This window comes from Xyrauchen texanus, chromosome 17 (genome assembly GCF_025860055.1).
Source record: "Xyrauchen texanus isolate HMW12.3.18 chromosome 17, RBS_HiC_50CHRs, whole genome shotgun sequence".
Classification (NCBI taxonomy): domain Eukaryota; kingdom Metazoa; phylum Chordata; class Actinopteri; order Cypriniformes; family Catostomidae; genus Xyrauchen; species Xyrauchen texanus.
Window position 1 is genome coordinate 39523700 of NC_068292.1, and position 13379 is coordinate 39537078.

The 13379-nt window shown below is 41.5% G+C and overlaps 1 protein-coding gene across 1 annotated transcript; it reads right to left on the reverse strand.

Annotated features, from left to right (window-relative positions):
- Positions 1 to 1685: 1685 nt before the first annotated feature.
- LOC127657693 (B-cell receptor CD22-like) lies at positions 1686 to 12939 on the reverse strand. Its single transcript, XM_052146536.1, has 10 exons — positions 12888 to 12939; positions 9913 to 10269; positions 7293 to 7550; positions 6843 to 7112; positions 4690 to 4959; positions 4219 to 4488; positions 3394 to 3475; positions 3246 to 3294; positions 2161 to 2285; positions 1686 to 1812 (listed from the first exon to the last, which is right to left on the reverse strand). Exons 1-10 carry the CDS (start codon positions 12937 to 12939, stop codon positions 1686 to 1688), a joined length of 1860 nt encoding a protein of 619 aa, XP_052002496.1.
- Positions 12940 to 13379: the final 440 nt, after the last annotated feature.

A 13379-nucleotide genomic window follows, 5' to 3' on the forward strand; every position in this document is an offset into this window, starting at 1 on the left:
TGGCGAACAAGTTTTTCACTCTCTCTCTCTCCCCTCTCTCTCTCTCTCTCTCTGTGTCCCTCCCGCTCACCCTATTTCTCTCTCCCTCCCTCATCTCTCCCCAGGTTCACATGAGGCGGAATGGACCATCGGCTAGCAGAACAGCCGGAAGGGCAGTGTCTCTCCTCCAGAGATGGGGGTAGGCCAGTCCGGATGGCACCCCAGCCTGAATCGGGCGGGGGAGGAGTTTGACGATGAGGAATGAGTGGCCAGGCCGTGAGGGTGCACAGCCGGTGCCGAGTCTCATAATCAGCAGGAGAGAGAGAGAAAAAGGGGAGCTGAGACACCAGTTTGAGAGAGAGAGAGAGAGAGAGAGAGAGAGAGAGAGAGAGAGAGAAAGAGAGACACACACGGCCGCTGTGTTTCTGTGCAATTAAAGTTATGTTGACTGTTCTGCCAGTTCCTGCCTCCTCCTTGCCCATCCTGAACCCTTTACAGGGATATTCTTTTTACACTACTGTAATTTATATATATATATATATTATTATTATTTTTTTTTTTTTAAACTTTAAAATAACATCTTTTTGGAGAAACTGGATTTTTAAATGAACAAACTGCAGCTGGACATAATGAAAAGAACATACAAAAACTCACTTCTACGTGTACGGACTATTTTCAAATTTTGCTGATAAGATGATAAGACTGAATTAAGTTAATTGTTCTTAAACCATTGGCAAATAGTTTTGTCTTGTTTTAAGCATTCATTTTATAAACTTTAGCGAGGTTTCTGCTTAAAGGGATAGTTCAATAAAATTCTCTCTTAATTTACTCACCCTTACGCCATCCCAGAATGTGTATGACTTTCATCTGCTGAACACACACGAAGGTCCATATAATGCAAGTGAATGGTGGCCAAACATTTTACGCTCCAAAAAGCACATAAAAACAGCATAAAAATCACCTGTGCGACTCTAATGGTTATATCCATATCTTCTGAAGTGATACAGAAGGTGTGAGCTTGAAAAACAGATCAATATTTAAGTCCTTTTTACTATAAATTCTCCTTCCTGCCCAGTAGGTGGCGATATGCTAGAGAAGAATGAAAATCTGCAAAAACAAAAGAAGAAGAACTTTAAGAGAGAAGAGCACTTAAGAGGGCTAGATTGAAAGTGGAGATTTATTTGAAATATTTACACTTAAATATTGATCTGTTTATCACCACACATATTATATCAATTTTGAAGACATGGATTCAACCACTGGCATTGCATGGATAACTTATATGCAGCCATAATAAGCCTTGTGGAGCTTCAAAGTTCTGGTCACCATTCACTACATTGTATTGACCTACATAGCTGAGATATTCTTCTAAAATTCTTCATTTGTGTTCAGCAGAATAAAGAAAGTCACATCTTCTGGGCATGAGGGTGAGTAACCGATGAGAGCATTTACATTTTGGGGTGAACTACTCCTTTAAAACAAACAAAAATTTGCCAATGTGATAAGAAAAATACACTTACTGCAAGATATACTGTATTCTGTCTTATTATATTACAACATTTTTCTTCTCAAGGAAGTCTATATTATTTTAAAGACGTTACTTACTTCAGCAATTCACTGGTAAACAAGACAAAAATCATAATTAAGATAATGATTTTGTTTGCTGTGTGCTGTCAGTTGTTGAAATGTTTTGTCTGTAGACCTCTTCAAATTCCAGATTTTGCAGTCCTGTCTCTTGGCTGCATCCTGAGAACAGTATAAACAACATCAGGCCCGTCTTTGAGTTTCTTCTCACCATCTGGAGGTATGTTTGTGACCTTCACCTGATCCAGACTATAAATGAAGATGAAAACACAACATCTCTTGCCTTAATATGACTGGGGACACACTGTAAAAAATGTCTGTAATGTTAACGGTAAAATACTTTAAAAATGCTACAGTCATTGGTCTTTGCTCATGGAAGGGCCACTATTGATGTCATCATGTGCCATTCTGTAGTTTCTACAGTGATCAACAATAAATTAAAAAGTTTCAGAAGGTATATATATTAAGTTTATCATTTAATAATATAAACGAAGGTATATACTGTAAAACAACTTTTTTTTAAACTGTGAACTTTACAGTTGTTTACATTTTGCTATATTTTGAACAGAACGTATGTGCTGTGTGATTGTGTTTAACCTGGGCATGTGTGAATAATGCACCGTAATATAGTTGATTTTCCCAGGTTCTTCAGTGCTCGGAGCAGCTTCTTTCAGCGGGACGATGGAAGGGTGGTTTCTTTCGTACATCTCTTCTGGCTCCTCCTAGACCATACATGAAATAAAAGCACTGTCACATGCAAGTATGTGGCAAATACTCAGTTTTGTCTTTCCTTTCCTGGCCACATATGGCTCTGTTTCAGTATCCAGTGAGCTGCCTTGTTGTCCACAGACAAAATACATTAGAATGATGTCTACCTTTTGGAAAAGCTTTCAAGCCAGGAGCATTTTATTGTATGTGGAGAGCTCACTAGATTTTGGAGATGATCCATCCATCCATCCATCTTCAACCGCTTATCCGAAGTCGGGTCGCGGGGGCAGCCGCTCCAGCAGGGGGCCCCAAACTTCCCTATCCCGAGCCACATTAACCAGCTCTGACTGCGGGACCCCGAGGCGTTCCCAGGCCAGTGTGGAGATGTAATCTCTCCACCTAATCCTGGGTCTTCCCCGAGGCCTCCTCCCAGCTGGACGTGCCTGAAACACCTCCCTAGGGAGGCAGCCAGGGGGCATCCTTACCAGATGCCCAAACCACCTCAACTAACTCCTTTCGATGCAAAGGAGCAGCGGCTCTGCTCCGAGCTCCTCACGGATGACTGAGCTCCTCACCGTATCTCTAAGGGAGAAGCCCGCCACCCTGCTGAGGAAGCCCATTTCGGGCAGCTTGTACTCGCGACCTAGTTTTGAGATGATATCGGACCATAAACTGTGACCATAAACATCCATCCATAAATTGGGACATGACCCTCTGCAGTGACTGAAATTAGTGGTGGTGGATCTGAAATTAAAAATCTTACCGGTATGTCTGACATTTTTGTGCTCTTGAGGAGAAATGTCTCTGAAGTTGATTCACTGAATATAGTATCTCTCGCTGGAAGATCAACTAATGATGAATGCTGTTTTTAAGAGAAAAGTATCATATAATTCACGTATTTAAGGTTAGATATGACAATGGCATAATAAAATGTAGAACACAAACTGACTTGAGATTGTTTTGACCAAACTGACCTGTTTTTCTTCCTCCAAATATTCAGTTTCCACACGATGCATGTTTTTACTGCAAGAGAAATGTGAAATGGTTTGCATGAGACCAAAAGAGAATATCAGATGATCATTATTACAGGCAGCATAAAATCCTAAGTGTTCATATAATCACCTGATCATGACGACCACAGTTAAGGAGATCAGTCCAATAGACACGCCCACTGCAGACGCCAGTGCAATCAGCTTCAGTCGGCCTGGACATAGAAACCACAGCTCCATCATGGACATACATACTTCAAATAAACACTTCCGCTCCATTTTTTTATGGCTCAATAATAGTGGATGTTTTCACCATAAACTTTAGTTTTTAGTTTTATCTTCAAAAACCTTAGCCTATTCAACAGCCTATTCAGAAGACACCATATTTGCGTTAATAAAAACCTTGACGCAGTGCAAAAATATAACAGAACGCAGGTGTCTTGAGATACGTTAACAATTATTAAACAAACACAGATGGACACAAAAAAGTTTTGGTTGTTTACAACTCCTTACATTTAGGTTTTTATGGTTACCAAACACTTTCACAGATTTTACTCTGATGTTACAATACAAATAATTATTTTAACATAATTTTACATTGACGTTGCCAATTAACAAAACTACACTATGTGCATAATTTCTTCTAAAGATTAGGGCCCTCAAGTAGTCAGAGGCCCCTGAACACATTTGTTACACTATCCCTGAGAAAACCCACTCATAGCCAAGGTACAGTTACATTTACATTTATGCATTTGGCAGACGCTTTTATCCAAAGCAACTGACAGAGCCCTTATTACAGGGACAATTCCCCTGGAGCAACCTGGAGTTAAGTGCCTTGCTCAAGGACACAATGGTGGTGCAAAACCACTGTGCCACCACCACTCCAGGTAGAGGATGCTCAAACAAAAACAAACAATAAAATATACTTTTGAACACGGTCATTGCGTAATGTACTAACCTCGAACTTTCACTGTCAGGACAGGGGAGCTGTGCGCTCCAATGCGGTTGCGGGCCTCGCAGTAGTACTGGCCGCTGGCTCCAGGGCTGACCTCAGCAATGGTGTAGCTGGGACCCGATCGAGTTTCCCAGGCGTCAGCCGCATTGATCCGGTGCCAGGTGTAGTTCTCCACTGTCGGATTGGCCTGACTGCTGCAGGTTAGCGTCAGCGAGCTGCCTGCTTCGATCACAGTGGAGGGACGAGCCAGTACAGAGGTGTTTTTGGGGGCATCTTAGAGAGAGAGAGAAAGAGAGAGAGAGAGATGGAGACAGAAGGAGAGAGGGACATTAATTTTAGGTTAAGATGTGAAATGAAGAACAAATATTTACATAAGCAATCACTAATCAAATAAGCAAATTTGTGACATTGACCATATTAACTCCAAGGTTTTCCATGACAGAGGGAACCCTGAAAGTATAGCTATGAACTTACAAAGCACCGCAAATGTAATTGTTGTCGATGTTCCCATGCCAAAAGCATTCCATGCAGTGCAGTAGTACTGTCCAGCATGATAGGAATGCACGCTGTGGAAGGTGAGATTCTGCACAGAGCCTGTGGTCCAGGGCTGACCGCCGTTCACTTTGTACCAGGTATATTTCAGCACAGGAGGGTTGGCGTTGCTGCTGCAGGTCAGATTGACAGCAACCCCTTCCATGATATCTCCTGTAGGACTGACCACAATTCTGGTGTTCTTTGGGGAGTCTGGAAAGACACACAAATACATATATACTTCAAAAAAAGAAGTAAAAAAAAACATATCATAAGGCCCACAAACTGCTGTTGATTACTGTGGCGCACCCGGTCCCGTATTAGGCTAATCAAGCCTCCGAGGTATAAAGGTCGAATGCAGGGTGTCGTGCGGGAGAGAGAGAATTATGGGCATGTCCGTCATGTGTGTGTTTATGTGGTCTTTTGAGTTTATCATTAAAACTATTATTTATATTGAAAAGCCGGTTCTCGCCTCCTCCTTTCCATTGATCCCTTTACACTGGTGCCGAAGCCCGGCCCCGCCCTCCGCCCTGCCACAATTACAAATAGGCTTGAGGTTCTTGAGGCATGAAGAACCTCATTAAACCAAACCGTTAGAAAAGGAATTTCCCAAATGAGACCAGTTATGTGATGATGGGTTTGTTCAAATCCAAGCAAGTGGAAACAGGAAGTTCTAATTTATGAAATCCATACAATTACGACTTTCATTGTAAAGCATCGTGTTATGTGGTTTACAAGGATTTTCTAAATGTGTATACTTAATTTGAACTTTGTTCTAGTGAAGGTTAACAGACAATGTGTGACATTGTGACACAATGCCCTGCTAAAATTAACATTATTACACAAGAACCTGTAAATGAAAGAAAACTCTCACTCACAAAGATATCAATCTAAAAAATCGAATTAGGGAATGGGAAAAGTTGTGTCTGGTGTCTTTCTGCAGGGGCGTTTCTAGCTATCAGCGGTATAAGCAGCTGCTTAGAGCCCCCAAGTCACCATATTTTTTAAATATATATTTTTTTGAAAAATACAAAAATCTGCAAGTAAGCCTCGGGCAGCTGTTATGGCTCAATTATACTTTATAGGGGGCCCCCTTGTGGCCCGAGAGGGAAGGGAGAAATTCTGTTGATTTCTGTTATTTATTGTTATTTATAGTCATTCATTAGTAATTTGTGTAGTCATTTAGTAACCCCGTATTGTAGGGTCATCCTTGGGCGGGCATGGATCCGGGGTGGGGGGTGTGAGTAGGATTTAGCTTATGGCCACCATATGCACAGAAACTGTCCTGTCTTTCTGCACTCTGAAAAGCATAATTTCTTTAATAAGCTGTCATTTTGACCAATAGTACTATATTATTAACTGAAAAAAAAGATAAACAAAGCTGTAATATAGGCCGTTTCCATAGACTGTAATGACACAATTCCACCTTATTTACCAGCGTAAATCTAGCAAACATTTTTTAATTATATAGCGAAATATACTAAATAATTATTCAGTAGTTATAACTAATATTTTTTTGTGTTTGTAACATAATATTTTGCATTATATTACCCTGGAATTAGTTTTTTTTTTTTTTAAATACCACTGCTGCAATGAGGTTTCTAAAACATCTGCTAAGGGAGTGACAGTATATTTGGCATCTTTCTAATAGTGGATTTGTTCTTTTGGTGTTGGAGAAAATGGGAATGCAAAATGAAAATTTGCTCTGGTCTCCCATTCACCACTATAGAATTTTCCCATGGAATAGTTTATGTCAGTGTTCCAAATCTGGAAATCTGAAAAGGGTCTCTATAGAGAAGCATGTTAATAAGACCAGGTATACAAAAAGACCAGTTATTAATTCATTTTTATGATAGATCAAAATATTGGTCATTGCACTTAATTTTTAAATGTATTTTTAGATTATGGACTTCAGGCTATAGCTGTGATCGCTTAACCGATTTACAGAATTGGTTGCTTTACATTCATTGCCCATTTAAATGCTCTTATCAGTGTACGACTAATTGTTTTTATTGGCAACATGAAAATATATGCAGTTAGAAATTTGCAGTCAGGCATGTAAGAAATGTAAGAAAGCACCATATGTTTAGTCTTACAGGTGACATTTACTAAAAGCGGTCTGGACCGGTCTGTGCCGAGTGTGTTGCGGGCCACACAGAAGTACTCTCCATGGTCCATGTAGTCTAAATTCCACAGTCTCAGCTCAGGTTTAAAGCTGTCTGGCACGCTGCCACTCTCTCCCTCCTTAAACCAGGCAAAACTCTCTGCTGGCGGAGCTCCATCACTGCTGCAGGTCAGAGTCACCGAGTCGCCCTCCCTGAGCGCCTCTCGAGGGGTCATCTGCACTGTGGTGTAGCGAGGCGTATCTAAGACAGAGAGAGAGAGAGAGAGAGAGAGAGAGAGAGAGAGAGAGATTTCAAATGAAAGTGCTACAGGGGAGGGCATATTTTGAATTGCACATTCTCACCCTTGATGTTACATAAGTAATCAAGAGCTGAACTTAAGTACTATGACAAGTATTAGCATAGTAATTATTTTATACTCACAGCCAAGAGCCAGGGTAACTCCCGGTGACTGCACATTTTGAGGTGGGATTGGGCGGCAGGTGTAGGTACCTACATGCTGGCTGTCAAAGTTATAGATAGCTGACAGCTTGTTTGACTGTCCTAAGCTGAGTCCATTCCGATAGAGAGCATAGTACCTGCCAGAAGCAGCACAGCCTTGAGCCACACAGCTCAGGATCACAGTCTCCCCAGCAGCAAATATGTTGCCGATTCTCGCTGGATGCACATGAACATGAAGCTCTGGAACAACATTTAAAGGGATAGTTCAATTAAAAATGAAACTTCATAACTCATTTTGGTACAATACACTGGTTTCAATACAAGTTCATTTGCAGCATACATGCATGTTTCTAACCACAAAAAGTAAATTTGACTCATCCCTCGTTTATTAAAAAAAGAAAAAATATTGTAACAGTAAGGCACTTACAATGAAAGTGAATGGGGCCAGTTCATAAACATTAAAAAACACACAGTGTCAACAAGACTGTAATGTTATATGTGTTGACACGATTTTAGTGAGATAAAATAAGGGATTTATCGGGCAACTATCGTCATGACAAAAAGTCCTACTATTGTTGTGGCAGGGCGGAGGGCGGGTCCGGGTCGTGATCATACACACCCGGTCTAGTATTAGGCTAATCAAGCCTCCGAGGTATAAAGGTTGACTGCAGGGTGTCGTGCGGGAGAGAGAGATCGTTAGCGGACATGTCCGTCATGTGTGTGTTTATGTTGTCTTTTAAGTTTATCAGTAAACTATTATTTATATTGAAAAGCCGGTTCTCGCCTCCTCCTTTCCATTGATCCCTTTACACTGGTGCCGAAACCCGGGAAGGAGAAGGGATACGCCGTAGTAGAGTTCTCGCCACTAACTTCCACCCCAACGGAGCAGCCGCTGCCATCTGCCGTGGGATGAGGAGCCCAGCCGCCTGAAGAGGACGATGGCCGCCGACCGCAAGGGGAGAAGGGGCTCCTAACCGACCGCCTGGAGTGAGAGAACCGCTGCCAGGGGCGAGGGAGACCCCTTCTGTTCCCCGAGAATGTGGCGGGGCGTTCCGTCCGCCAGGGGCTGGAAACTGCCTCTGATCCGCCCGGAGAGGTGCGGCTGTCGTCCGATAGAGGGTGGAGGAGTGGCCGAGGAACAAGCTGTGGCGTATCGGAGAACTGGCAAGGTTTTTTTTTTTTTCATCTCTCTCTCCTCTCACTCTCTCTCTCACTGTCGCTCTGCGTTGGCCTTTACCCTCTTTTAAATATTACAGTGTTTTGGGGGGTGCTACACTGTTACAGGAAGTACCCCCCATTTTAATTATTTCTGTTTCCCTCCCCTTGTCCCCTCCCTCATCCAGGTAGATGGGGATGACCTGCCGGCAGACAGCATAGAAGGCGCGCCCTCCCCCAGGGAAGGGGGGGGGGGTGTACGTCAGGCCGGGGGCTCCCCAGCCTGAGAGAACGAGGGAGAAATGTGGCAGGGCAGAGGGCGGGGCCGGGTCATGATCATACACACCCGGTCCCGTATTAGGCTAATCAAGCCTCCGAGGTATAAAGGTTGACTGCAGGGTGTCGTGCGGGAGAGAGAGATCGTTAGCGGACATGTCCGTCGTGTGTGTTTATGTTGTCTTTTAAGTTTATCATTAAACTATTATTTATATTGAAAAGCCGGTTCTCGCCTCCTCCTTTCCATTGATCCCTTTACAATTGTATAAGACTTTAAACATATGGTTAGTATGTGATTTTATCCTGCTAAAATCATGTTATCATGTATAATGTTTACTACTTTAATTTAATTTAACCAATTGTCACACATTATACATACATTTCTGCATATACATGGTGAAATTATTTATTTTTCACATATCCCAGCTAAGCTGGGGTCAGAGTGCAGGGTCAGCCATGATACGGCGCCCCTGGAGCAGATAGGTTCAAGGGCCTTGCTCAAGGGCCCAACAGTGGTGTCTTGGTGGTGTTGGGGCTTGAACCCACAACCTTCTGATCAGTAACCCAGAGCCTTAACCGCTGAGCCACCACTGCCCATATAGCCAAAAGTATACTTTTGGCTATACTTTTGAAACAGAGTATATTTTAATGTTTATGACTGGCCTAGTTTGCTTCCATTGAAAGTGTCTTCCTTGTTTTTCACGTTTTGACTGGATTTATACATTTTCAGTTGAATATGTGACTGATCCTTTCCAGTGCCAAATTTGCTGCCGTTATGCCATTGCTATGAGGTTGCTAGGCTGATGCCAGCATGTTCTGAATGGTTGCTATGTGGTTGCTTACTGGCCCAGGTGAAAAGAGACAACCCCCAAGTTTATACAAGTATGATATTGTGAAAACTGCGATATTGTAGTCCTAACAAACAGGTAGCCCCAGTAACAGGAAGCCAAACAGGCAGCCCCACTCTAATACCACAACCTTGGTTGACCCGGAAATTGAAATGTGGCATTACTCAAACAAACAGAACAATGTTAAAAGTGGCACAATCCACAATGTTTACAATTTTCAATAAGTCATAATTTTAGTTGTCCTTGCATAATAAACTGGTTATTAAAGTATTTTAACATCCAAAACATACATAAAAGCTATAAAGCTTAAAGTGCGACCTCACCTGTGACGGAGAGACTGACTGAATCAGGAGAGGTCCATCTGCCCTGTTGGTGATCTGTTTCAAATCTGAAATGATACATTCCTGCGTCGCTCAGCTTCACATTCGTAATCTGTAGACTGCATCTTTTGTACCCCCCCATGTACTTGACCCTGTCCTTGTACGAGGCGCTCAGCAGATTTCCGTCAGCATGGTAGGCAATATCCCGTCTGCCCTCTGTGGAGATGTGGAACCACATCACCTGTGTTGCGCTGTTGGGTGAGGGGTAATCATAGCGACATGGAAGTGTTACTGTGGTGCCGGCCCAAACGCAGATATCTGTCCTGGAGAAATAGATGAGCCATTTACTGGCCCCTACCCCTATAAAGCAAAGGAAGAGTAATAAGTGAGGACCATATTGACCTCACTAAGGTGTATGCTGTTGACACTGGGGATAAAAATGCAGGAAAAAATACAGATCAATACAATATAAATAGCCTGTGCACCAAGGGCACTCAGGTAACTTAAGAGTACAGAGTAGACTCTAGAGTATCTGCAATCACATCTGTCCATCCATCCATCTGTCCGTTTATCTTTCTTCCTCTGTCTGTCTATCTTTCTGTCTGTCTATATATTTGCCCATAGAAAATAAAAAAATTTATGAGATGAATTAAATATTAACAAAGTTAAAAATGAATATCTCCATTGTTTCTCCAAATCAGCTATTAGATTAAATTGAGCACAAAAGCAGACTTTTACTTAAATCTCTTGATTCTCAGAGTTTTCTCCTGAGAAAATGATAGTAATATCACATGTGTCTCAACTAGAGGTTCAGAGGAAATAAAACTATATCTCAATCTTTCCTCATATTTTCCAAGATCCCAAAGTCTGTAATCAAAAGACATTTAGATTTTATGATTTTCAGTATGAACTCAAATATTTCTTATTACATATTTACATGTTCCAAGACACATGATCCATCTACGCTATGCTATCCCAATTTATTTAATAGCATGATCTATATCAAACACAAGATATACATGTCCAAGATTATTACCTGACAGAAGTGCAGAGTAAATGATGGTCACAATTACGCCTATCCACATCTCAGACCTTGATTTCTGTGTCGTTTGTGTGTGAAAATAGAAAAGACCATAAGCAACCTTTGGAATATCAACAAAGCAGAGATTTCCAAGAATGAGAATCAGCTCATGAACAGTACCTGCTTCTGATGCTCTATATCCATTCAGCAAATATACAAAGCCACCCGTGGACACATACATTTGTCGAAGAGAGAGCTGGCATGGGACGCAGAGCCGGAGAAAGCAGAAGTTGGTGAAGGGTAGAGGTGATAGGCTGGCCATCTCTCTGTCTCACCCCTCTAAACTCTGGCTCTCTGTCTACAGTGAAACTCTAATCCACCTCCAGCAAGGTGCACAGAGCAATAACCACAAGTTGCTGACACATCACTTCTGTTCACAACACACAGGTGATTGGAGCCAGTAGTAACACCACTGTGGCTGATTTTGTTTACATTTATATTTACATTTTATTTACACATTCAATGACAGTCAATGAGTCAATGACACACAGTAAGCATCTAACCAGATGTGCAAATAGCAATGTATAATTTAAATCAGTGGAAAATGTTTGAGGGACAGTACAGATTGCAAATGACCATTTAAGTGCAAATTATATGGAATATAATAGATCATATGCAGTGAGTTCAAACAGAGAAATAAATATTACAAGGATCAATAGACACTATAATTTAATGAAACAAGGTCTGATTCCCTTATGTTCAAGGTAAGTAAATTACAATTCAGTGTTAGCCTAGCAATTTTCCTATCCCGTTTACAAGTTAAAAAGTATGGGTTTATTTCTTATAGGCACATAATATGGAAAAGGGTAAGATGGGAATATATATATTTATTTATTTTTTATTTATTCCATCCAAACAGTTTTGAGGTTAAATTATCGAATTTTTTGTCAATGGAAAAATAGTGATCTGTGACATTCTATCAGAGTCTTGTTCACGAGTGAGGGGACAATGGAGCGGGAGGTTGGCCGGAGAATCGGGGCAGCGGGGGCGGTATTGCACTCGCTCTATCGCACCGTTGTCACGAAAAGAGAGCTGAGCCGGAAGGCAAAGCTCTCGATCTACTGGTCAATTTTTGTTCCTACCCTTACCTATGGTCATGAAGGCTGGGTCATGACCGAAAGGACTAGGTTACAAGTACAAGCGGCCGAAATGGGCTTCCTCAGAAGGATGGCGGGCTTCTCCCTTTGAGATAGGGTGAGGAGCTCAGAGTAGAGCCGCTGCTCCTTTGCGTCGAAAGGAGTCAGTTGAGGTGGTTTGGGCATCTGGTAAGGATGCCCCTGGCCACCTCCCTAGGGAGGTGTTTCAGGCACATCCAGCTGGGAGGAGGCCTCGGGGAAGACCCAGGACTAGGTGGAGAGATTACATCTCCACACTGGCCTGGGAACGCCTCGGGGTCCCCCAGTCAGAGCTGGTTAATGTGGCTCGGGATAGGGAAGTTTTGGGCCCCTGCTGGAGCTGCTGCCCCTGCGACTTCGGATAAGCGTTTGAAGATGGATGGATGGTCATTCTATTATGTTGGATACTAAAAGTGTTCATGTTTATTTTTAATGGGGGATCTGTGGACACAGTAAAGTACAGTATTTAGATTTTTGGAGAAACATTTTTTGATTTTTTATTTTGTGTCACAAGTGACAAGGTAAAGTTAGACCAATGGATCAAAATTGGGGTTGAATAATTTTCTTGTGTCATTATTATTCAATTTAATAATTATTAATTTATGGGGTTATTGTTAAATACTTCCATGCATTAGATGTACATTTGTTAGGCTAATTGAGTGGATTTCAATCTACTGTATATTCATAGTATTGCTGTTATGACATGCCTTAAAAATATGGGAGTTTTTTACATGTATATATTCATAGGCCTGCACAGTATATAGTTCTTACAATAAGTTTACCTTTCAGATGAATCTCTTTGACTGGGCTTCTGTTATTGGTTTTGCCTGTCATTGTTCAGTTATTCAATTATTCAACTAAAATATTTGATTTTATATTTTACTATAAATTTAAGGTGGGGAGTCATCTTGCCCCAGTAGTTTTGTGCTATGACAACAAAATTAGCAAATGTTTCAATTTATTGCCCTTGATAATATGTTGGATGTTGCATCATCATCATCATCATCCTGTACATGCTAAAAGTTTATCTATATGTTACAATTTAAATGTAAACGGACAATGTTCTTAAGGGGGCATCTTACTGAAATGCATTGATTTTGTCACAATGAGCATCACAGTATAGGCTACATTCGTTGCTTAAATTCAAAGCAAATTAAGCTGTTTTTGGAGGCGTCACTTGATGTTTTTTGTTACGGAGTAGAAGAAGCTCCTCAGAAAATACCCTGTGGTATTCTGATGCCATAGTGGGTATTTAAAAAATGGTCTTAGGTTTA